The 23,252-nt window shown below is 43.4% G+C and overlaps 1 protein-coding gene across 1 annotated transcript; it reads left to right on the top strand.

The window, feature by feature from the left end:
* Positions 1–5,476: 5,476 nt before the first annotated feature.
* glud1a (glutamate dehydrogenase 1a) lies at positions 5,477–21,249 on the top strand. Its single transcript, XM_029254313.1, has 13 exons — positions 5,477–6,103; positions 10,607–10,687; positions 11,422–11,477; positions 12,534–12,597; positions 13,750–13,844; positions 14,552–14,731; positions 15,561–15,698; positions 16,700–16,837; positions 17,115–17,195; positions 17,722–17,845; positions 18,820–18,911; positions 19,850–19,912; positions 20,668–21,249. The coding sequence occupies exons 1-13, from the start codon at positions 5,686–5,688 to the stop codon at positions 20,785–20,787; spliced, it is 1,650 nt and encodes a 549-aa protein (XP_029110146.1). The 5' UTR covers positions 5,477–5,685; the 3' UTR covers positions 20,788–21,249.
* Positions 21,250–23,252: the final 2,003 nt, after the last annotated feature.

Raw genomic sequence — 23,252 nt, 5'->3', positions numbered from 1 at the left:
GAAGAGTGCACGGATTGAACTGGACATGCAGGAAAAATGGATAAAGGTGTATACAGTTGTTCCCAAAAAAGCAGCCAACCAGTTAGTGGGTGTTGTCTGCCAAGTGGCCAATGGGATCAGGAGCGCTGGGGCTTTGAAACCTGACCGGGACCAGTTTCAGCTGCTCGGCCGGGAAACCCTGGAGGGGGGCTGGAGGGAACTCCACCATCCGTATGGACGTGGGTTGTGCGGTCAGACAACCGTGCAGAAAACATATTAACTAAGATGAAAAACATATCAAGTGATCATTGCTGCATTTGAAGACACACACACACACACATTTTCAGAACCGCTTGTCCCATACGGGGTCGCGGGGAACCGGAGCCTACCCGGTAACACAGGGCGTAAGGCCGGAGGGGGAGGGGACACACCCAGGACGGGACGCCAGTCCATCGCAAGGCACCCCAAGCGGGACTGAAACCCCAGACCCACCAGAGAGCAGGACTGCAGTTCAACCCACTGCACCACCGCACCCCCTCTGCTGCATTTGAAGATTTTTTTAAATTTAGATTAGTTCACTTTTTAATTTTTTTTTAAAAAAAAAAAACACTAATCTGGCATCTACCTTGAGGGTCTGCAGTAAAGAAGTGAACGCATAGGAACCCCACACATACAAGTACTGTGAATACTGTATGGTGAACTTGTAATACTTATGGTACACACACACACACACACACACCATCTGAAACTGCTTGTCCCATATGGGGTCACGGGAGCCGGAGCCTAACCTGGCAATACAGGGCGTAGGGCTGGAGGGGGGAGGGGACACACCCAGGACGGGACGCCAGTCCATCACAAGGCACCCCAAGCGGGACTTGAACTCCAGACCCACCGGAGAGCAAAAAATGTGTTGTTTGTAACGAGAAGCAGCGGGATGTTCGGTACTACGGCAAATTATAACAAGAGCCTTCATGTCACAGTGGTGTTTCTGTCATGGTGTGTTTTCCTCATCTGGTCACTGGCTGAGAAGAAACAGGCTCTCCTGAGGGCTGTAATGAGTTCTGCGGATCTGGGCTGGGGGCTGGGGGCTGGGGGCTGGGGGCTGGTGCTTCCGCCAATACACAGTCCCTTGGTGGTTAATCATCAGTGGATTTCTCAACTGCAGTGGGACTGTCAATCCACGGACCTTTGAGGATCAGGTATTACCTAACATGCTCACCTGGGCAGAGTCCAGCAGCAGGAGTATGAGCTGCGATAACACGAGCGCTCGGCACACTGGCAATAGATGCCCAGGTCAGGGGTGACACAGAGACCCTATATGTACTCAGTGCCGTTGGGTAAACAGCCACCTCTCTTTGTCACCATTATTAAAAACTAATAGAAAGTGGTAAACCGTGAAGCTGAAGTGAGCATCAGTGAGAGAGAGAGAAAACGCCTATAGCCTTTCTGACGAAAGTCAAGCCTGTGTCAGGACAAGGTCTGCTGTCCTTACCCTCCGTTTCTTGAACTGGTGGCAACGGGTAGTGAAGGACATCAGCTAGTAAGCTGAAGGTTGCAGGCTGAAGGTCAGGTTCTGCTCTTGAGTCCTTGAAAAAAGGTTGTTATTCTGAATTATTCAGCTGTATAAAATAGTGAAATTGCAAGTTGCTTTGGGTGGCACAGCAAGTAGTGCTGCTGTCTCACAACACCTGGGTGGTGCGAGAGGATGTGGGTTCGATCCCTGCTCAGTCTGTGTGGAGTTTGCATGTTCTCCCTGTGTTTGCATGGGTTTCCTCGGGGTGCTCTGGTTTCCTCCCACACTCCAAAGACATGCTGTTCAGGTTCCCCCATAGTGTGTGAGTGCCACAGAGAGAGTGTGTGTGTTCCACTGATGTATAGATGAATGACCCAGTGTAAGTCGTGTGTCTAGCAGTGTAAGTCACCGTGGTGAATAAGGTGTGTGGGTTCATAACGCTGCATAGAATTCATTGGGAGTTGCTTTGGAGAAAAGCATCCGCTAAATAAATGTAATCCTTTGGAAAGCTGGAAAAACAAATGTAAGAATTCAAAATGAGCACAACAAAAAAGAGTAAGCCATGAGATGTACTTGCCACTGCAACGTCTCAAGCAGTTTGAAAGGGTCTGCACTGTACCCAGTATAAGCCTAAAACTGCTGCGACCCTGGCTGCAGCGTTAAACACCTGTCGATACGCGCGTGTTGGGGGCTGCTTCGTGGTCACGAGGTGACACAGGCACACATAACCGGAGCCTGAAAACTAGTGAGTCAACAGCAGTTGTATGACCTCTCTTGGCATCAAAGGGGGGATCTCATTCACAGAAAGTCATGTATTCTCACCTAGGCCAGACTTGCCAACACCAGAACGCTCTTTTTTTCCCTAAATTCCAGTGACGTTTAAATTAGGCGATACGGTATGGCGACAGCTGGTAGCATAGTGGTATAGTGGTTAGGGCTACAGCCTTTGGATCCAAAGGTTGCTGGTTTAATCCCCACCTCTGGCTGTAGTGACCTTAAGCAAGGTACTTACTGCAAAAAAATTGCTCTGGTAAGAATTACCCAACTGTGTAAATGGGTAAATAACCTTAACACTGCAAGTAACTTTGGAGAACAGTGTCAGCTAAATGAATAAATATAAGATTGTACGATAGCTGTTGGCGCACATCCTTTGGTTGAACACTCAGCACAGGTCATATGGCCACCAAACCGACAACGGATCCCTTGCTGAGACTATCCTGCCTCCTGTAGAGCATCAGGTGAAATTCAGGCTGTAAATACGAGTGTCTCATACAGCCCTACCTGGGGATGAGCCCTGATTTACCGTAAACACTCCCAGGAGGGTGTGAGGGAACAGGGTTTGACGGAGATCATTTAGCCGAGCTGCACCCATCTGCTGAAGGAACTCCGAAACCATTAAAGCTAAAGGTGAGCAACTCAACATCCTCCATCTTTCTAACTGGATTATATTTATAGTTTTAAACTGCTGATTATGGCAGATAGGAAGAGCAAGTCTGTCCAGACAGGACACACGGAGGCGCCAGTAGAGAAAACGGAAACCGTGTCGAAAGTGTTAGAGCTGTAGCCCTGACAGCGCGGCGTGTGTGTAATTTTAGTTGGTTTTAGCAAGGAAAAGGACAAGGGCAAGTCAAAAAGTGTCTGGGGAAGAATTTTTTTAAATACCGCAGATACATTCCGAGTTAGCCTCGTAAAAACCCGTTATAAACTTTTCTGTTTTCAGCTATGGTGAACGTCGGTGTGAAAACCCCCGTGATGACATGCAAACTCAGCAGAGGCGCATATAGCCACACACCTCCCTTAATGTGCATGGTGTGAGTCGCCTGCTTCCTTAGGTAAAGGAAAATGTAAAGGCTGTAGGCTTTGTCGAGCACCATAACACATTTGGAGGAGAGTACCGCTCGTTTACTGTTTGGTGACATGTAGAAACAGATTGTTAGCCAGTCACCCTAGGAAGAGATCTTTGTGCTCCCTGGACCTTCTTACCTGACATGACTAGTGCCGCATGATGGAGGTCCCTGCACATCTGGACCTAATTTCTAAACATGTTCCTTGCTCCTCTTTGCCATAAATAATCCTGCCAGGGGCCTTTCAGCTAAAGAACCCACGTAACCGAAAGCAACCGTTGCTGTGTCTTTCTGCCTCTACCTTCCATGTGTATTTTTTTTTTTTTATTTTCCCTTCCTCCCTCTATCTGATACAGAGGCAAGAAGGTGCTGGATGTAGAATATCTAACTCTAAGTTGGCAATTGGTTTGAAAATCAGCATACGTGGTCAAGGGAGAAAAAGTGATTATTTTGAAGTCTGAAAATGCCAAGTAAAAACGATCAGTTGTTTTTAAGGTGGTGTACTGAATTCGTTGTGGTAAAATTCACACACGCACATCATCCGAAACCGCTTGTCCCGTATGGGGTCACGGGGAGCCGGAGCCTAACCCGACAACACAGGGCGAAGGGCTGGAGGGGGATGGGACACACCCAGGACGGGATGCCAGTCCGTCGCAAGGCACCCCAAGCGGGACTCGAACCCAAGACCCACAAGAGAGCAGGACCCGGTTCCAATCCACCGTGCCATCGCACCCCGCCTTGTGGTAAAATTGATATACAAAATGCAAAAAAAAAAAAAAAACAGCAAATTGCCAAGGACAAAAAGTACTGTAAACACACACGGATTCACATGGATCTACGGCGATCCCAACTCTTATCGGATGACACTGTGATGGCAGGTGACAAGTGATGTCCAGTTCATGAACAAACCACTTTGTGAAAAAAACCTTTTCAGAAACTGCCACCCATCTTAATATCACCTTCTATAAAGCGCTAAGCTTTCCATTTCAGAAAGACAGCATTCATTCATTAATTCCCTTTGCATAGTTCTAGTGAAGTTTGAACATTTCCGGAAAGCTGGTCCAAGGAGCATGACCTCACATTTCTTCTGACCAGCTACCTTTGCGTGGTCCTACCTTCTTCTTGTGCTTATTGGCACTTTTTATAGTTCGTGAAGTGGAGATCGCTGATGCGTTATGATTACAGATCGCTTTCGTTACTGGCTCTCTAAATGAACGTATTGGTTTGTTCTCCTTCTTCCACGGCAACATTCGGTCGGCGGAGATGTCGTGTTCTGTGGATTTGTGGGAAATGCGACAAGGGCGCACGCATGGAGCTCCAACAAGCCGTACCCTCACCGATCAGGTCCCGCAAGGGTGGGAGCACCTCCCACCGAAGCATCCAATGGACAGAGAGTTGAAGTATTTGGCCAAGGCCTGGAATTTGGCTCCACACTTTTCACATTAGGTGGTGGCGATGGTCGGGGGGGGCGGCTGTTCATTCTTGTTAAACTTAAAAAAGGAGAATTAATGAAGAAGAGAGACGATTCTACTCGTTGCTCTGACTGTTGCGTTTCCAAAGGGATCCTTCGGATTCCACTGCTTACTGTCTACAGTCTTTCCTTTTGCTTAGCCTAATATTCCATTATAGAGTAATAATACTGGTCATATTTTTTGCTAACAGATAAAACAATGGCTCAGTGAAGAAGTACAGTACAATCTGAATTATATAGAAACCAGACACTTAGAAATGATGAATCAGTTTTCTTTGCTTTACTAAAGGCTGTCACACGTATCATACTTACAATCTCACCTTAATTGTAATGAAAAGGATTTGTTTGGGGGGAAAAAAAAAAGAAAAAACAGAGTCAAAATGCTTTTGTTTTGACAAAATACTATATTATATACTGCTGGGGACTGCTCGTTTAAATTATTTTCCCCTGGAAAGTGAAGGAGCCACCTGAAGTCTTAAGTGTGACCACCGGTAATGATATTAAAATATTATCTCTATACACTTTATTAAGGAATACACTTTATGAATAATTCATTGAGTGCCAGCTTTTTCACAAATTCCTCGACTGTACTCGTCAGTCAGAGAGGCGCGCGCGGCCTCCTACCGCCTCCTACAAGCCCCGCCCCTTTGCGCGGGGAAGGGGCGTAAAGGAGACGCACGCGTTTCGGGAAGCCCCGCCCCTTTGCGTGAGGGGACCCAGCGGCTCGCCCGGCCCTCAAAGTAGAGGAGGGAGTGAAAAGAAGGTCGCAACTGGGCGTAGAGAGGAGGACTCTTTGTTTTCTTTGCTTCCCACCCTCTCCACGATTAGGCTTCATTTTTAGTTTCCCGCAGAGCCCCTGAACGCTTACCTCTGTCAGCATGTACCGCTATCTTGGCGAGCTGCTCACCCGAGGAGCCGGTAGCGCTTTGGCCTCGGCCTCCGCCGCCGACTCCGCCGCGCTGCCCGCTTCCGCGTCCTCCTGGACCTGTCTGCCGCGGCTCCGCCGCTACAGCGAGGCGGTCACCGACAAGGAGGACGACCCCAACTTTTTCAAGATGGTCGAAGGCTTCTTCGACCGCGGCGCTGCCATCGTGGAGGACAAGCTGGTGGCGGACTTGAAGAACCGCGAGTCGCCGGAGCAGAAGCGCCACCGGGTGCGAGGAATCCTGAAGATCATCAAGCCGTGTAATCACGTCCTGAGCGTCTCCTTCCCCATCAAGAGGGACAACGGCGAATGGGAGGTGATCGAGGGCTACCGGGCGCAGCACAGCCAGCACCGCACGCCCTGCAAAGGAGGTACGCCGTAAGGACGGGACGGGTGACCGCAAGGCAGAGAGTGCGCGCGCGGGCTCAGCGTGAGCCGGGCGGACCTGCGCGGTTGCCGCGTGACGGGTGGGCGGTTGAGGAGGGAGGGGGTCCCGGCGGAGAAAAGACTTGAAGTGCTGTGCAGCACACTTTTGACACTCGTGACGGTAAGCAACAACTGCTGGGGGAAATTTTAAAATTAGGTGCGTTCTCCGCAGTTCTTCGACGTAAATTAGATAAGACTGCAAAAAAAAAAAAAAAAAAAAAAAATTAATGTACACAAGAATAAACGTCTATGTCGTTAAAAAAAAAAAATCGGGCCCAAAATGAATCTGACGAGATTCTGAGGCATTCTCTCCTGACGAGTGCGGCTAAAACGGTTCAACGGTACTGTTCTCGTCACTCACGGTGCTCCATTTTAAATTTTTTTTTTTTTTTTTTTTTTTTTTTTTTTTTTTTTTTTTTTAAAACTGAACGGTTGATTTAGGTTAAAGTCTCACCTTTTCTGCCCCGTTTTATTTATAAACCTATAACTTTTGGACGACACTGTCCTTCTGAGGAGGGACTGCACTCAGTTACTGCAGTACAGTGTACAGTGTTTTACATCACTCGCTTGTGCTCAAGTCCCAGCTTCACTGTTAGTGTTAAAACTGTGTCGTTCTGTGTGTTTCAGGGAGGTTTTGTCAAAAACATTGCCCAAAAAGCTGTTTTAAAGTGTGTAGAAAGAATGGCTTCAGGGAGGACACTTAGTTTAAAAAAAATCAAATAGGGAGCAACTTAAGCTTCCTTGCTCTGCCATAAATGTCTTATTTTTATTACCTTTTATTTAACTCATACTTCTCCCCCCCCAAGTGACTTAGTGTGGGATAAACAACTTGTCCAGCCTTGTCTTTCCCAAACTCCTTGAGCAGAGGTTTCAATACAGGGTTGTGCACTTTGTGCAGTGTACTGCAGTAGGAGCAGGATTCGAACCCGTGACCTGCAGAGCGCAAGATGAGCGCTCTAACAAGACCACCGGCGCCTGCTGTTTGCTAGTTCGTTGCAGGATCCAAGAACACGCAAGAACCTCCAGACAAAACATTTCTGTGGTCCAGTTGGTGAGGAATCGGGGCCACAGAATGCGTTCCCAAGATGCAACTGAGGTCATGGGGTGGCGGTCGTGCACCTTGGTGATCCTTAATCACTTTTCTGGTAGCAAAAACAAGTATATTGTACAAATGCTGACAATACTAGTTTTTCCATTGTGAAGTGTAAGCATCACAGTGCAGTTCTAGCGTAGCTGCTCATTTAAACAAGCAAAAGTTGTGGATAATTTCACAAATGTCCTGCTTGGTGTTTCTAGAGAAACGTGAGGGAGAGAATGTGGCATGTAGGGCCTTGACCTCTACAAGCACACTGTCAAGTAATTGGATGTGGATTTACGGAGGGTCCCATTTTAATTGGCATATCATCAGTCTTTTTTTTTTTTTTTTTTTTTTTAACACACCATAATGTGCACTTCTCTTGAAAGATATGTTAAAGGCAAATTGAGGTGTGCACTCATTGAAAAGTGGAAATGCTAGACCTGATCAGTTGTGACAGTGATTTTACCCCCAGTTGTTGATGAAACAGCCGAGCAGGGCTGGGTAAGCAGTAGTTTAATGATTCATGTGCTGTTGGGTTAGTGGTCCAATCTCTGTGGTGTGCTGTTTATTGGGGAAAGGTGATGCACAAATACAGCCATTTACATTACATTTACATGTATTCATTTAGCAGACGCTTTTCTCCAAAGCGATGTCCACCTTGGACAAATACAGTGTGTGCATTACATTAGCAGGAAGAGACTTAGATGCAGATGTGATTCTAAGCAGTTAATTTGTTACATTCCAGCATATGACCCAATGTACATCACACAAGTAGCTGGAGAAAAGTTTATCCAAATATTTGACAATCACTTTGCTAATTTTTTTTTAAACATTTACATTACACAAGTAGTTGCATGAAAGTTTTTATTCAGCAGTCATGATCTCAAAGTTATAGTGCATGAACATTTACACATTACATGAACTTTGGAGATCATGGGAGAACTGACTCCGGAAGAGGTGAGTTTTAAGACCCATCTTAAACGTAGCCAGAGATTCAGCAGTTCTGAGTGATGAGAAATGTGGTGATTTCTGAGAAATGGGGTGGTCATTCCTCCTGGAACCAAAGATCCAAAAGCAAAAACACAAAGGTGTTTTTTTTTTTTTTTTTTTTTTTTGTGCGTGGGACCCACCAAGTGGGTAGAGGTGGAGGAGCATAGCAGTCTGGTTGGAGTGTAGTGGGTGATCAGGTCTTGTAGATATCGGGGAGCAGTTCCATTGATGTTCTTGTAGGCCATAGCCAGAATCCTGAATTTGATCCAGGCATTTGATCACGGACACATATGTGCCATACCACTTTGTATCCTTGCGTGCACCATGTGGCCCAGTGTAACAATGTCAAGTGTAAATTACACATTTTACAGCTTCTGTGTATTGCCATGTAGCAAACACAGCAGGTGACATTCTGGGGGTGTGAAGTGGAGTTGACATACTTGGTACATTATGAGTAGATTGGGCGGGGCAGGTCATAAGACTGTACTTGTTTCCTCTTGCGTGCTGTTGTATTCAATCTCCTCAGGTAGGTTTTTTAGCAGATCTTTTTGCTCATTAGAAGGGAAAATTCCAACTAAAGTCATTGCCCCCCCATTGTTGCCAGGAATAAGAGCGTGTGCTCCGTTAAGGGCAAGGCCCTGGAGTTGCTGCAGCGTGCTGACCATTGGGTGTGGTCCTTTTCCTTTTCTCTTGCTGGTTAGCAGCATACTTGCTTTTTCCACTTTGAAAAGTAGAAGTGGGTGTGTGGATAGCAGAGAGGCTGAATTCGGGACCTGGGGCCTTTGGTCTGACTCCATCTCTCTGGAATCTGTTTTTTTTTTTTTTTTTTTCTCCTCTCTCTCTCTCGCTCCTTTTAAGCTGTGGATTTTTGTTTGCGTGCAGCTGCAACCATTTAGTCTGCTTTAAATGTTATATTTCCTTTGCTGCTTGTCCCTGGGAGGGTGAGCCATGGTGATAAAATTATGCACGTAATAGTTTTACTTTCGGAGAGAGTTGTTTTTAATGGATTAACCAACTTTGTGTGCAGTTTCTGTTCTATCGCATTGAGTAGATTCTTGGTTGTCTTTTTGGGTCTTTTTTCTTTTGTTTACTGTGAGTGTGATGGGTTGTTTTCCAGGAAGAGGGCGGCTGCATCTGGGCAGAGAGAGCGCCAGACGTTGTTGAACAGTGCAGCCATAGACTGCTGTGTCGATTTCTCTCGATAATGAGGCTCTGGCTGATGGTCTCCGAGGCGGAGCCTCCATCTCAATAAGGCAGAGAAGGAGGAGGAGCCCCCTCTCACATCACAGGCTGTTGTGTTGGGACCTTCCTCATTCTATCTTCTGTGATCACCTTCTCTGGCCTGGGGTCTCTTTTCCCATCCTTGGAATGAACGTGGAAAAGCTGCTTTGCGGCTCAAGGAAGACACAAAAGTGAAGCGTGTGAGATGGGTAGAGGCAGTTTGCACAAGCATGAGATCAAAGTTAGTCAGTCAACCTTGTTGTCATTGTGTCTATAGGTGAGTTATACATACAAGAGAATGAAATTCTATTTCTCTTTAGGCCTCCATGACACACACAACTTAGAGTGCACTTGGTAAAAAGATAAATACAACAGATGAGTGCAGAAACAAGACAAGATAGTGCAGTACACAGGCATAAAGGCTGTATGGGACTAATTTAACTAACCTTAACTGCAGACACCTGCGTGTGTTTTGTTATGAGGAGTGTCTCTACGTGTACTACTGAAACACAGATTGAGCACTGTAGTTTCTGCACATATGGTGGGTTGTGAATAAGACAGTAGATAAAGTAGTACCATATTGGTTTGAGACCCAGAGGAAGCTGAAATGTATGTGTTTGCTGCATGAAGTGCTCTGGGGGGGGAAATCAACTAATATGAAGGTCCTAAAGACAAGATCAGTGAGTTATTCTGGCAGTGTGTGTCTGCTGAATGCCTTTTCTGCCTTGTGTCCATGTTTCTCTTTCTGTTAAAACTGGGGATGATTCCCCCCCCCCCCCCCGATTTGCTCAGTTGAGCTGGTTGTGTTCATTAATCTTCTAGAGAGTAATATGATATTCTTGTTTCCTTGTGCTCTGCATTGAACACATGCTGTATCTTCATCTTATACTGACATTTCTCAAGTTGTGTAATACATCCATGCAAGGAAATGCTTTTTATGTCACTGGACAAGCTCTGCTGTTCATACACTCTAGCCTAAAAGTAGGTCTGAGTGTTTATGAGAAACCTGCTTTGCCACCTTTGTCATTGGAAGTGGGGAAACCATAACTGGACCATGTAATGTCTCAGCTCTTGTATTTTTCTTAAGATTTATTTAGTTATTTATTTTTTTTAAGTGTCCTTCCAGAAGTCACTGGTGAAACCTGTCTGTGTGTTTCAGGTATCCGGTACAGCACTGAAGTGTCTGTAGATGAGGTCAAGGCTCTGGCATCTCTGATGACCTACAAGTGTGCTGTTGTGGGTAAGTTTTTGTCACCTGTTGCCCACCTGCATGTGGTCTTGATTCTACTACACAGTGCTCATAGCCACCTCATATTTGAATGACTGAAATTTTATTTACTCCCAGAGGGAAGTTCAGTTGCAACAGCATACAATGAAAAACATACATGCACACATAAAATACTTGGGTGTGTGTGTTTCTATATATATATATATATATATATATATATATATATATATATATATATATATATATATATATATATATAGAAACACACATAAAATAACCATAAGTAGAAAAATAATCTTAGCAAGTAAATAAACAGCTGTATAAATTTGTATGGTGGGATACAAGAAGTTAACCCCCCCCAACAGCATGAGGACTTGTTGTCAAGCCTCACGGCTGCTGATAGAAATGACCTCCAGTAGCGCTTCTTGAAACATCACAGCTGCACTACTTGTAATATCTTGGGTTGAATTCCAGTCATTAGCATATAATTTCTTGCTGCGTTCTGCCTTGACATGAGAAGTCAGTTTGAACTAGCACACAGTCTTCACTTTCAAGAATGCTTGTTTCGAGCAACGTGCTCGAAACAACTCGTCCTTCAGATTCACCTTCTGTGATTTATTGCATCTTGTGAATGGTGCAGGTGATGGAGTCTGGCCATTCCTTCAGAGCTGAACTGCCTAGCACTCTGGCACATATCCATATTTGACATTAGTATATAATGTGGTTTAATTTTTCTTTCATTGTAGATGTGCCATTTGGAGGTGCCAAAGCTGGAGTGAAAATTAATCCAAGAAATTATTCTGTGAGTACTGAAGAATCTTAAGCGTGTTTTTGTAAATGTTTCTCAACAATAGACATATGATAGTAGAGTTGATTAGTTGTTTTAGCAGTTGGCAAATTTTTTTTTTCCCCCCTTTTCCTGGCAGTACTTGAATTACAGGCATAAAGTCCCTTTATTTTCTTGGTGACACTGAATCCCATTTATTATACTTTTAATAATCTAGGTGTTGGCAAGATCGTATTTCATTGTCATTCCAACCGGTTATTAACTTGTATCTGCCTTTGTTTGTAAGGATTATCTGACAAAGAATCACTTTACTCTTCTGTGCTCTTTAAATATCTGTATTAGACTGCAGAGCAACAAGAAACGGCCCATGTCTGTTGTCCTGCAGAAACTTTAACATCTGAATTTAAGTTGTGTTTAATCAACGTTACCACTTTTTGGGGACTTGCAATGTATTGTTTCAATCTGTACATCCTACATGTTAACAGAGATGGGTTCTATTCTGTGCTAAACTCTGTTTTGAAATGGGTACCCTTGTTGGTTGAACATTTTAGGAACTCATCCAGGTTAGTCTGGACATGCTCCTGAGTTCACGGGTAACTGTGTGCACCCGTATTTCACTAGAGAAATGGTCGTCTGAGAGGACGATTTGCGGTACAAGATTGTTTCCTTCTGAATAAATGAAGTCAAATTCCTCCCTAACCATTGTACCTGCTGGATGCAAGAAACCACTTAAAGTATCTAGTTGTTGCTAGCACTGATCTTCATGTAGGTCAGGATCCATTAGTTCTTGACACAGGCTTTGAGAGAAACAAAGTGCTGAGCTATCAGCTGATGGGTCCCGAGGATGGTGGGAGTTCCTGGCTTCATCATTGAATGCATGTTATCTATTAAACTTTTCACTTTCTCAAGTTTTTTGAGTGTGAACCTAATGTCATCTTAGTTTCTTTAAAACTGAAACGTGTAATATGCAACACATTTCGGATAATTGCCTTAAGGCAGAGTAGTGGTCTGTACAAAACTGTATTTTTTTTATTGGTGATTTAAATTTTTTTATTTTTTTCCTCCTTGCAGGACAGCGAGTTGGAAAAAATCACACGAAGGTTCACCATTGAGCTGGCAAAGAAAGGCTTCATCGGTCAGTAGCTTTGTGTCATAATTGCATTAATATGTGGTATTAGTTTTTTGTGTTTAAACCATAGCTTGCCAACCCTATTGAGATCTCCACCATGCCCTGTACATGGTAATTATGGCCAGTTGTTCTTAATATTTATTAACAATTGTTGAAAAGGGAATCAAAAATGAAAGAATGAAAAACCTTACGATCTTGCGTCTGCTAGCTGGTTGTGAGGTAGTGGAACTGTGTTTTCCACAGTCTTTGTGGTTCTGTGTTTGTTTGAAGCTTTGCCTCTCCTTGGGCTTGGGGGTGGAGGGGACCGTGATCCGCAAATATATCCTGTGTGTATGAGAAGGGGTCTGGCGCAAGCCTACAGGAATAGGCGCCCCTCACCCCCGCATTCTGAGCAGTGCATTGGGCCAGGCCAGGTTGCCTGCTGGGTTAGATGTCCCTGGGACGAGCCCTCCCCAATGTTCTTAACCACTTCACAACAACGGCTAAGTTATAAATACCGAGCGTCTCTTTCCAACAGTAACGCTGCCTTTGTCACTCAGCTATGCCCAGTCCCCACACTGCGCTCCACCCTATGAGTTCTGACCTTCCTATCCTGTGCCTCGGTGTCAAGGGTTTGGCGTCACACTCGTATGGAAGCCCGCATTTCTGGTGCTGCTTGCAGATGCTGCAGCTCTTTTTTCCAAACCATCGACTGTTGAAGGCCTTGTCCCAGCGCTGCTGTATCATACCAATATGGGCCAGGGGGACAGCAGGTGGCATCGTGGTTAGAGTTCCTGTCTTGTAGTCCAAGGACTTGAGTTCGACGCCCTGCTCCTGCTGTAGTACTTCTGATGAAGACACTTACTTTGAATTGCTGCAGTAAAAATTAGCCAGTTCCATAAATGGCCAAATTTTAAGAAAGTGTTCAAATGTAACGCTGCAAGTCACTATGGAGAACAGCATGTGCAAATGATTAAATAATAAAACAGTTTTGGACTAGTTTGGGATGTAGCCACTTCGGGTTTCCACAATCATCTGTATGCAATGCCAAGCTCAGGTGTTAACATCAAACTTGGACAACTCTGCTTGATGCTCATGCGATTAGTTGTCCTGAATTTGGTCAGTCCTGCTCCTGCTGTGTTCATCCTTCCTGTGACACATTTCCTGTGTCCTTTTCAGGCCCTGGCATCGACGTCCCTGCGCCGGACATGAGCACTGGAGAGCGGGAGATGTCCTGGATCGCTGACACGTATGCCAACACTATGGGCCACCATGTAAGCTCTGTTAGAGCTCAGCATACACCAGCATGTGTACAGATTTTATTCTGTTAAACTTCAGAACTTCTGTGTTTTGTAGCTTTTTTTTTTTTTTCCCTTCCTTCCCCATCCTCCTTTGCTCTGAGCAATGAGTGTGAAACTATTATAGTTTGCTAGAAATGGCTCTAGTAGCTTGTTTTTTAAGCATTACCAGTCTGCCTTGGTTGGTAAATATCAGCGTTTCATGCACTACGTTTTGGTTTGGACAAATGCTTAGAATTATCAGAATCATTAGTCTGTTTTTAGCCTGTATAGAAAATGTAAAAGTAAATGAATGGGATATTTATTTGCCAGTAGCTGATAACCAGAAGGTTCAATATTCAAGCTAATATTTGCATTTTATAGTTTTGTTTATGTAGGCCTTTCATGCTGCTGGTCATATCAGAGCTCCTGGTTGTTCTCAAAACCAGCCTGATAGTGCTAAACCATCATGCACTCACAGTTTGTGCTGTCGGAATGCGTGTTGTCCACATGTCCTCTCTGAAAGAACTTCAGATTAGCAGGTTTAGTAACTGAACCTTGTTGTGGTCATCCTTGATCTTGCTGTAGATAAATGATATGTGTGCGCTTGTTAGATATTTTCAAGCTGATTTTTGACCGTGTTCTGTTGCTGTTAAAACTGTGGAGGAACTCTTCTTCTGAGGGAGGTAACGTTTCATTCCTAGGACATCAATGCGCACGCTTGTGTGACAGGGAAGCCCATCAGCCAGGGGGGTATCCATGGTAGGATCTCAGCCACTGGCCGTGGGGTCTTCCATGGCATTGAGAACTTCATCAATGAGGCATCCTACATGAGCCTGCTGGGCCTCACTCCTGGATTTGTGGACAAGACCTTCATCATCCAGGTGAGGAAGGCTCTGTGGAGACGTGCTTCATTATGCGACCAACAAGCTGCAGGCTGATGAGCAGTTTTGGTGTCAACGGGTAAAGGGCAGCTGTAATGTTGTGATAACCTCTGCATGCAAAAAGAAAACCAAAGAAAAAAAACCTTTTTATTCTGCAAGTGTGAGTATGACTGAACCATTAATGTTAACAATGTGTGACTAGAGATGAACGTTTCTGTGGAAACAGAAGCTGGGATGGTCTGTGAGTAGTAGCTCCGTCTAAAGACTCACTGTTTTACCATTGTGTTAAAAAAAAAAAAAACTCCTTTAGTTAACGTGCACAGCGGTGCTAGCATTAGCAGAAAGTCTTTGAGCAACGTGACTCAGCTGTAGGCTTTCCTCTGGTGAGTGCATGTTTGGTTTTCTACCTTTTCCTTCCTTGCATACTTAGATACTAGTCTTTTGCAGGTAGGTTTCTCTTTGTTCATGCTCTCATGTACTCTTACAAGTGGAGAAGAGCACTGCAGATTTTACAAAAAGATATTGATTTTCCATAGCATGGGCAGCAGGATACATGGCTGGATAGTCAGTTTCCTGCTTAAAGCTGTTGTCCTGCATTCTCAAGATCCCCAATATGTGCTTTTGTGGTTGAAATCCCATTCCTGCTGAAGGATACTTTGCTATGTAAATTGGTGAGTCATAGGAGAATTGATTAAAATTTTAAGTGGATTTGTGGAAAAACATTAGCTCAATGATGGATAATGGCATATTTCCTCATGCCAGCGAGTAAAAGTGTCCTGTTTCATATCCCACTATGACACTTCTTGTTTCTACCCCTTCATACCTGTAGGGTTTTGGTAATGTGGGTTTGCACTCCATGCGTTACCTGCATCGTTTCGGTGCTAAGTGTATTGGAGTTGGGGAAATGGATGGAAACATCTGGAACCCCAGTGGCATTGACCCCAAGGAACTGGAGGACTACAAGTTGGTGAGTTGCTGTGTGTGTGTGTTTGCACCTGGTTTTGCTCAGGGAATGGGGTCAGACACAGGCAATGTCCTCTTTTACATAGAATTATTTATACCTGCTAATTGGTAATGGATATAATGTATTTTTATATAAATGTATATTGTTCTGTCCATAGAATTTAAGTAGAATAAATGTAATGGTGCCATCTAATGGTGAAGAGCAGTATCGCACTCCTGGAAGAGCTTCCTAACTGTGCCTACTGAACACTACATGATACTTCTTGGGCAGTCAGTTACAAGCTTTAACACATTACAGGTAGTCCTCCATTTACAATATATAATCTGCCCTGTTGTGGGTTGACCTTGTGATTATTTCAGAAAATTCCCTTATATATTATCCACACTATATATGTAGCATGCATGTATGCTATGTTGTATAGCAGGGCTTTGTTTTTTCACTTAATTCAGACATTGTTTTAATGTGAATGTAGGATAATGTACAGTATTTTTATTCTCATGCAGCTGGATTTTCACTTTCACTTCTAGATCTGTTGTTTTTATGCCTTTTCTTTTAAACACCACCAAAACATTGACTTTTTTGCTTGCTAACCATTTTTAATAAAAAGTAACTTGTGGCAAATTGCAAAAGAGAAGTTTTGTAAGCAAAACTCACTCACTGCTAAACACTCAATAAGTAATATGGTTGTCTTGTGCCAGTGTGGCCAGCCAGTGTTTTTGTACAGGTGATGGAGTGGTCATTATTAGATGTCACAACCAAATGTCGGGACTCAAACAGTATACTGAGGTTTCTGGGACAGCCATCATAAGTCTGGGTGGTTGTAGGTTGCATGTGTCATAAGTGGAGGATCGCCTGTATTGGGAAATCAAACTATAGCTGAGGGACAATTTGTACCTGTCATTTCAGTGCATTGTTTACTTCATTTGTCATGCATGTTCTAGCGCCCTGGTGTTCTATACAACCAAAAGTGAGATCGGAGTAAATATACTTTTAAATTTTCTCAGCAACATGGCACCATCGTGGGCTTTCCCAATGCCGAGCCATATGAGGGCAACATCCTGGAGGCTGACTGCCACATTCTAATCCCTGCAGCCAGTGAGAAACAGCTGACAAAGAAGAATGCACACAACATCAAAGCCAAGGTCAGGAGCCGCCCTGGATATCCAGCATATTGTTATCAGGAGAGGTTTACAGTTTGGTTTATGGTACACTGGGACATACCAAGTGTATTCTGCTAGAGTCCATACAGAAATGTACCCGTCTTCTGAACCCAGATGTTTCTTGTCTTTGGTTGTTTAACAACTGGTGTTTGTGTGGGCAAATAAAAATCCTCTATGCAGTGGAGGAAGTGAGCAGCTCCACTTAGTGCAAGGATGCCAAACTGAAATAGAGAGAGTACAGCCATGTTGTGTATTGCAGATCATTGCTGAAGGTGCCAATGGCCCCACGACCCCAGAAGCTGACAAGATCTTCCTGGAGAGGAACATCATGGTCATCCCGGTAGGATTACACCCCCCCGCCACTCTTTTCAAGCAGGCGAGGTGGGAGATGGAACAGGAAGTTGGAATCTGACCCTAGCTTGGAAAGCGCTCATTTTGCATCTGAGTCAGCATTGACTCCTGCTGATATAAGAGGCTGTCATGGGCATTTAATCAACTTGGGAGATAGCAGGCCAGTTGGGGGGAGGGGGTGTAATTGGAAGATGTGATGAATCATAGAGTAAAAATAAGATGTTTTTGATTCCTGCCTCTTTCCTCTGCTGTGCAATGGGGTAATTGATCAGCCAGTGCTCCCTGTTGTGTTCTGAACTTGGTGTTGATGTGTTTTGGCTGTTGAAATGACTTGGCTTTTTGTTCTGTGAAAATCCAGTGACAACAGAGGCTGATGTTTCATAAATTAATTTTTTATGACTATTGTGGGAACTTTCCCTTGAAATCAATCTTTTTTTTTTTTTATTTTTTTTAATATATTCCCGTACTTAGTTCTCTCTGTGGGATTGTATTGAGCAACTGGCTGTCCTGTGCAGGATTTGTACCTGAATGCAGGCGGTGTGACAGTCTCCTACTTCGAGTGGCTCAAGAACCTGAACCATGTCAGCTATGGTCGACTCACATTCAAGTATGAGAGGGACTCCAACTACCACCTGCTGAGTAAGTTTTTCTTCTCTCTACAAGCAGACCCACACTGGTGCAGTGCAGTGCAGAATTTCACTATGCACATCCAGTAGAGGGCGCACTTCCACTTTGTGCCATGATTTACGTTTATATACTGTAAAATGGCCTGTGACACTACTTAGCTCCCAGGCAGCATAGATCCGGGAGTAATAGATGGGATATTCCGGGAAGCAGCATGCTGCCACCTGGAAGGGGCTGCGATTCATGTAGCTGGAGCCATCAGCAATGTTGAAGGCTGTGAATGCAGGTCCATCTCATTACTGCAGCTCAGTAGCATCAGTCATTTCATCAAGGTGTGAGAAATCCAAGGTAACTGGAAGCTGACTCCCAGAAGCTGTTAAGATTCCATCTTAGTCTTCCTTATATTGAAAATGATGGAATCAGAGCTGATGATTCCAGCAGTTTTGAAGGAGGCTGTGAATTGCAAACTGCCGTTTTTCTTGTGCTGCTAGAAAAATGTTAAAGTTGTTGTGGAACAACTACTGTTGTCGAATTTACTTTTGTCCTAATATACGATTAAATGCTTACATCAGTTGAATCACCAAAAAAGGATCAAGTCCATGTTTTATTCCTTGTGTGTCCTGAGCACTTCTGGTTTTCCATACGGTGCTCAACGCACCTCTACCGGAAATGCTGAGAACATTGGTTGAGCAGTTTTTGGTCTTAATGGGTCTTTGGATGTATGCCTGCATCAAGGAATCGGAGGAAATGCTTTTGGCAGCGTTGCTGCTTTTGCCCATGGTCACCTGCTGCCAGTTGTGTGTTCTTTTTAACTTGCTCCAGTACACTTTGATACAAGCCTGTGACTTTTGAATCCAAACGCAGTAGCTCTAACCACTAAGCTACCAGCTGTCCCTCCTTTTTATACTAGTGTAGTTGTGTATATACAGAAGAAGAGTGTTGGAAGGACTCTGGAGTTTAACCCCTACTGTGTGCGTTTACCTCTTTAGTGTCCGTCCAGGAGAGCTTGGAGAGGAAGTTTGGAAAGCACGGCGGGGCCATTCCTGTGGTTCCCACTGCGGAGTTCCAGGCCAGGATTGCTGTAAGTACCTCCTGTCACTGCGGACACCTACATACATCACTCCCGCTCTTGTGCAGACACATCTACACCTGCAACGTAGATTCCGACCAGTGGAAATAATTACTCGTGTTACTAATCTGTTGACTTAACGCTACGTGCTTTATTATGCAAGCCCAGTTGATTTGTGTAGTAGGGTTCACGTATGTTTATTTTTAAATACTATAAAATTTCATTGAGAAGTCTGTGCAGCATATTTGTGATGCTATGGTGAACAGATGAAATGCATTAGTGTGAAAATTCTATTAAAGACTTCTGGTGTTTTCTGAAGGTTGAAATGGAGACTTGTGTAGTCCAACAGTAGATAATCAATATCTAAGCACTTTTGTTGTATTTGAGAGATTTGTGTTTCTGGAGTTCCTGTCCAAAATTCTGTTTCCCTTATACAGTGGAAGTTGTAAAACATAGCTTGTCTATTGCTATTATACATTTTTTTAAACCAAATTCATTCTTGGTCATTATTGTTGTCTCTCTGCTTTTTGGAATGTATGGTCTTTATGCCTCATTTGTCTGAAATGGTACAACAGTACCAAGAACTCCTGAATTTTGCATTTGATGTTCTTTGCTGTTTATCATAGACTCACCCAGTCATCTCTTATGCCTAGCCAAATCTGACAAAACATACCACAGGTGGAGCAAATGTGAATAAAACATGTAAAATTCAGTGTAACTGATTAATTTGTCTTTGGATGCCTAGTGTCTGTTATGGAGAACATCATGAAGTTTTAATGCAGTCGGATTACAGAAACCAAATGTATTGGCAATAAAAGTTTTACAAATGGATCATATTGTGCCAGAACACATCCCAAGGGTCATAATTTTCGTCGTCATGGAAACATAGCATTGGTACAGTATTGTTGTAGTGTGAGTTTTAACTATGAACTTTGATTCTTTTTTGCCAGGGTGCCTCAGAGAAGGATATTGTCCATTCTGGCCTGGCCTACACTATGGAGAGGTCTGCAAGGGTAGGTCACCACCTGCTCATGTTGTTGCAGGGTTTGCATTACTATTCAGCAATGTAACTGGTTGTCATGCAGGGACACAGCCACCCCGTTGCACCTACGTTTTAACACGTTTGCGAAAAAGTGCGCAAACAAAAATGCAAATAATGTGTATCCCTGCAGCCCTTGAAATAATCAAAGGGATGGAAAACAGGTTCGCCCTTTGTTTTTACATTGTTCGGGTGGAATAATTCAACCTGTCATATATTTAATTCACCATGGTTACTCTGGTCTTTATCATGCCAATAATGACTGCTATAAATTTTCATCTTTCAAGTATGTCAGTGTAGGCTTTCTGTAAAATTCTCCTACGTGAAATGTCATGGGATGTTTTTCAGTGGCTGACACTAATCGGCGGGGTGTGGGCAGAACAAAGGTTCATTCAAAGCACTGTCTCAGCTCCCCGAGCAGATGACACCTTCCATACAGCTTTTCATTGTGCTCCCTGTGTATTGCATGAGAACTGGACCCATCTGTAACTAGAGGAGGGCTTACTCAGTTTCACTACATGTTTTCTTATGAAATTAACAAACTTGCGCAAAACATTGTGCCACCCTGCCTGCAGCACTGATATATTGCATACAGATATGGATTGATTTGTCATATTTGATCAGATGCACTCAACACCTCACCAGCAATTGTCATCTACTTCAGGTGATGAAGAAGCGAGCACTGACAACAAGTTTCACTCACTCAAATATTCCACCCTCTCTGCACAGCAAATCATGCGGGCAGCAAACAAGTATAACCTGGGGCTGGACCTGCGGACAGCTGCCTATGTCAACGCCATTGAGAAGGTCTTCAAGGTGTACAATGAGGCTGGCTTAACCTTCACATAGACGTGGCCTTCGTCATCCTGTCTCTCCGTCCAGCTGTCTATGCATACCCGCTGCTCATCCCGATGCAGCCTTGATAACATCGGGCGTCTTCATATTATGCACCCCGAGCTCTGTATGGTATACCGTGTAACTGACTTTCTGCCTCTCAAGCTCCTAGACAGTGAAGGAATTCAACAGGATTTCTCTGCTTCCATATCTGTTTTTACTCTAAGCCTCAGGCCAAATGTCTTCACTGTGACTCTGAGCTCCTCTGGCTTCCATTCATTTATTTTTTCTGTTGCCATATAGTTTTTCCTGTCTTCAGTACATTTCAGACTATAAAACTGTATCTCCGTTGCTGTAAATGCCAAAAATTTTAATCCATGACTCTGGCCGCTTAGCCCTCCCCATGTGGGGCGAACCAGCTGGAAGCATGTCTTTTATACACCTAATCTTTAAAAAAAAAAAAAAAAAAAAAAAAAATACACATATATATAAATTGAAATGTAATATGAGTAAATTTGCATTTGAACTGTGGTGGAACAGACAGGACAGGTCAGGTATCATGGAAAATTTGGGGTCTTGAATGTACTTTCTTCTTTGCCACCCACTCCCCCTTCCAAATATTTAATTTTGATGTCTTTACCTAAAAGGATGTGTGCATATATGCATAGAAGTTATAAAAACCGAAACTTTTTTCAAAGCCCTTTCTGCAGTGTTTAATTGGAGAAATATCCATTTGTCATTTATTTAATGCACTTGTTGACATGCAGAAAACAGACTTTCTGGTAGGAGTCTGGAAATATTCTCATGCACTCTTAAAGTTAATGCCACCTCTTAGGTGACACGGTTTAGTTTCTTGATATGATGCTGTTTAAACCTGTTCTTTAGGCATGTTTAACTGGTAGGAGGAGGAGGAGTGGTTGTGGGAACATTTTCTTTGTAAGCCCAGGTTGGAACACTGCTTTAAGATTGTTTAAAAAAATTTGTATTGCCTTTTTGTTGAAAACAAACTGATGACAAAATGGGTCAAGTGTGTTTTGTTTCTGTGTTAACGTTTACAGGACTGTAGCTTTCTATAAAAATTGTTCCTAACAAAAGTTGAAATTACATTTTGTCACTGCACATTTCTTGTCTAGGGAACACTTCTCTGTAATCAATGTCCTATTTTAGTTATTAATTACAACTTCCTTGAACTTGGAAGAGGATGGTTCCATGTTGCATATCCCAGTTCTGGGTAATACTGTATGAGGCAATAGACTTGAACTTCATGATATTTAATATTAATGTGTGCTATCTTTTAAAATTGTTTTTTAGTTGGCAGCACTTGATTGTATAAGTTGAACGACGTTTGTCAGTGTAGGTAGAGTACTTTTAACCTACAGAAGTTAGTAGAGAAAATGGCCAAAGAAATTTCACAAGTCTTTTTTTTTTTTTTTTTTTTTTTTTTCCTCCCTCTCTATCTTCCCCAGCCCTCTTCAAGATGACATTTATTTCAGCAAATTAAAGGTTAATTCAGTGAATCTAGTGTAGCGTGAGGGCTAAAAACTTTGCTTTATAATATACCAAAAGTTCATCTTCTACCCTCACGATGGATTTTACAGGTGAAGCAATATGGCAGCTCAGTTGCCCAGTAAGTTCAGGTTGTGGGGCAGGTGAGGTGGGCCAGTTTATACAGAAAAGAAAGTACGTGGAAGACCCCAGTCAAGGGCAATACGTTTAACCTTTAAATAATTAAAATTTCCAAATATTTGTACAGAATGGATGAAGTTGCAAGACCAAATTGCAAATTCTGTTTGGCTGTTGCCATACAGATTGGTGGAGAACTTGATACTCTAATTCAACATACATGCCAAACGGCCCTTTAACAGCAATGAAAACATTTTACGCTTTTCTCCAGCAATGTTAAGCTGTGTTGACTTATTTACCCATTTGTATAGCTGAGACTGTTTTGTTTTAATGAAGTACTTTAGGGTAAGAACCTTGCTCAAGAGTATTATAGCGGTAGGTGGTGTTGGACCCTGCAATGTTCAGCTCCAAAAGCAGCAGCTCTACCCACTGCTATCAAGTGCAGTATATCTTTAAACCTGATACCTTTTAAATAATTGTCAAATACTGTATACAATAATCTGCAGCAGTGGCTTTATTACATGCCTTTTTTTCTAGGAAGGGGCTTATTTAATATTTTATTTGTGTTTAACTTGAATATCTGCATGTGAAGTTTTGGTTTCTAGTACGACAAATAAGCGTGCCATCGCTCTAAGTGCGTCATCCTGTGCTTGCAGTCTGGGCTCTTGTGGCGGCACTGTGGTGTAGGATGTGGTTTAGAGAGCAGCAGCATTGCTGTAGCCTTGTTCTACTTGTAACGCGACACACCTCGCTCGTTCCCTCCTCTCAAACCGGAATGTGTAGGTGACAAAGCACAGGAGAGCGTGCAGGTTAAGTTTTATTGTAATCATAATGAAACTGCAATGGGTGGTGATCAC

This window comes from Scleropages formosus, chromosome 8 (genome assembly GCF_900964775.1).
Source record: "Scleropages formosus chromosome 8, fSclFor1.1, whole genome shotgun sequence".
Taxonomy (NCBI): Eukaryota; Metazoa; Chordata; class Actinopteri; order Osteoglossiformes; family Osteoglossidae; genus Scleropages; species Scleropages formosus.
Note: the sequence above shows the minus strand (reverse complement) of the source record. Positions and strands in the feature narration are given on the sequence as shown.

Excerpts from the sequence above, each read along its gene's own strand:
- glud1a (XM_029254313.1), top strand. The coding sequence starts at position 5,686 with ATGTACCGCTATCTTGGCGAGCTGCTCACCCGAGGAGCCGGTAGCGCT. Across the intron at positions 13,845-14,551 it reads CCAACACTATGGGCCACCAT|GACATCAATGCGCACGCTTG; the intron begins GTAAGCTCTGTT and ends TTTCATTCCTAG. Across the intron at positions 14,732-15,560 it reads ACAAGACCTTCATCATCCAG|GGTTTTGGTAATGTGGGTTT; the intron begins GTGAGGAAGGCT and ends TCATACCTGTAG.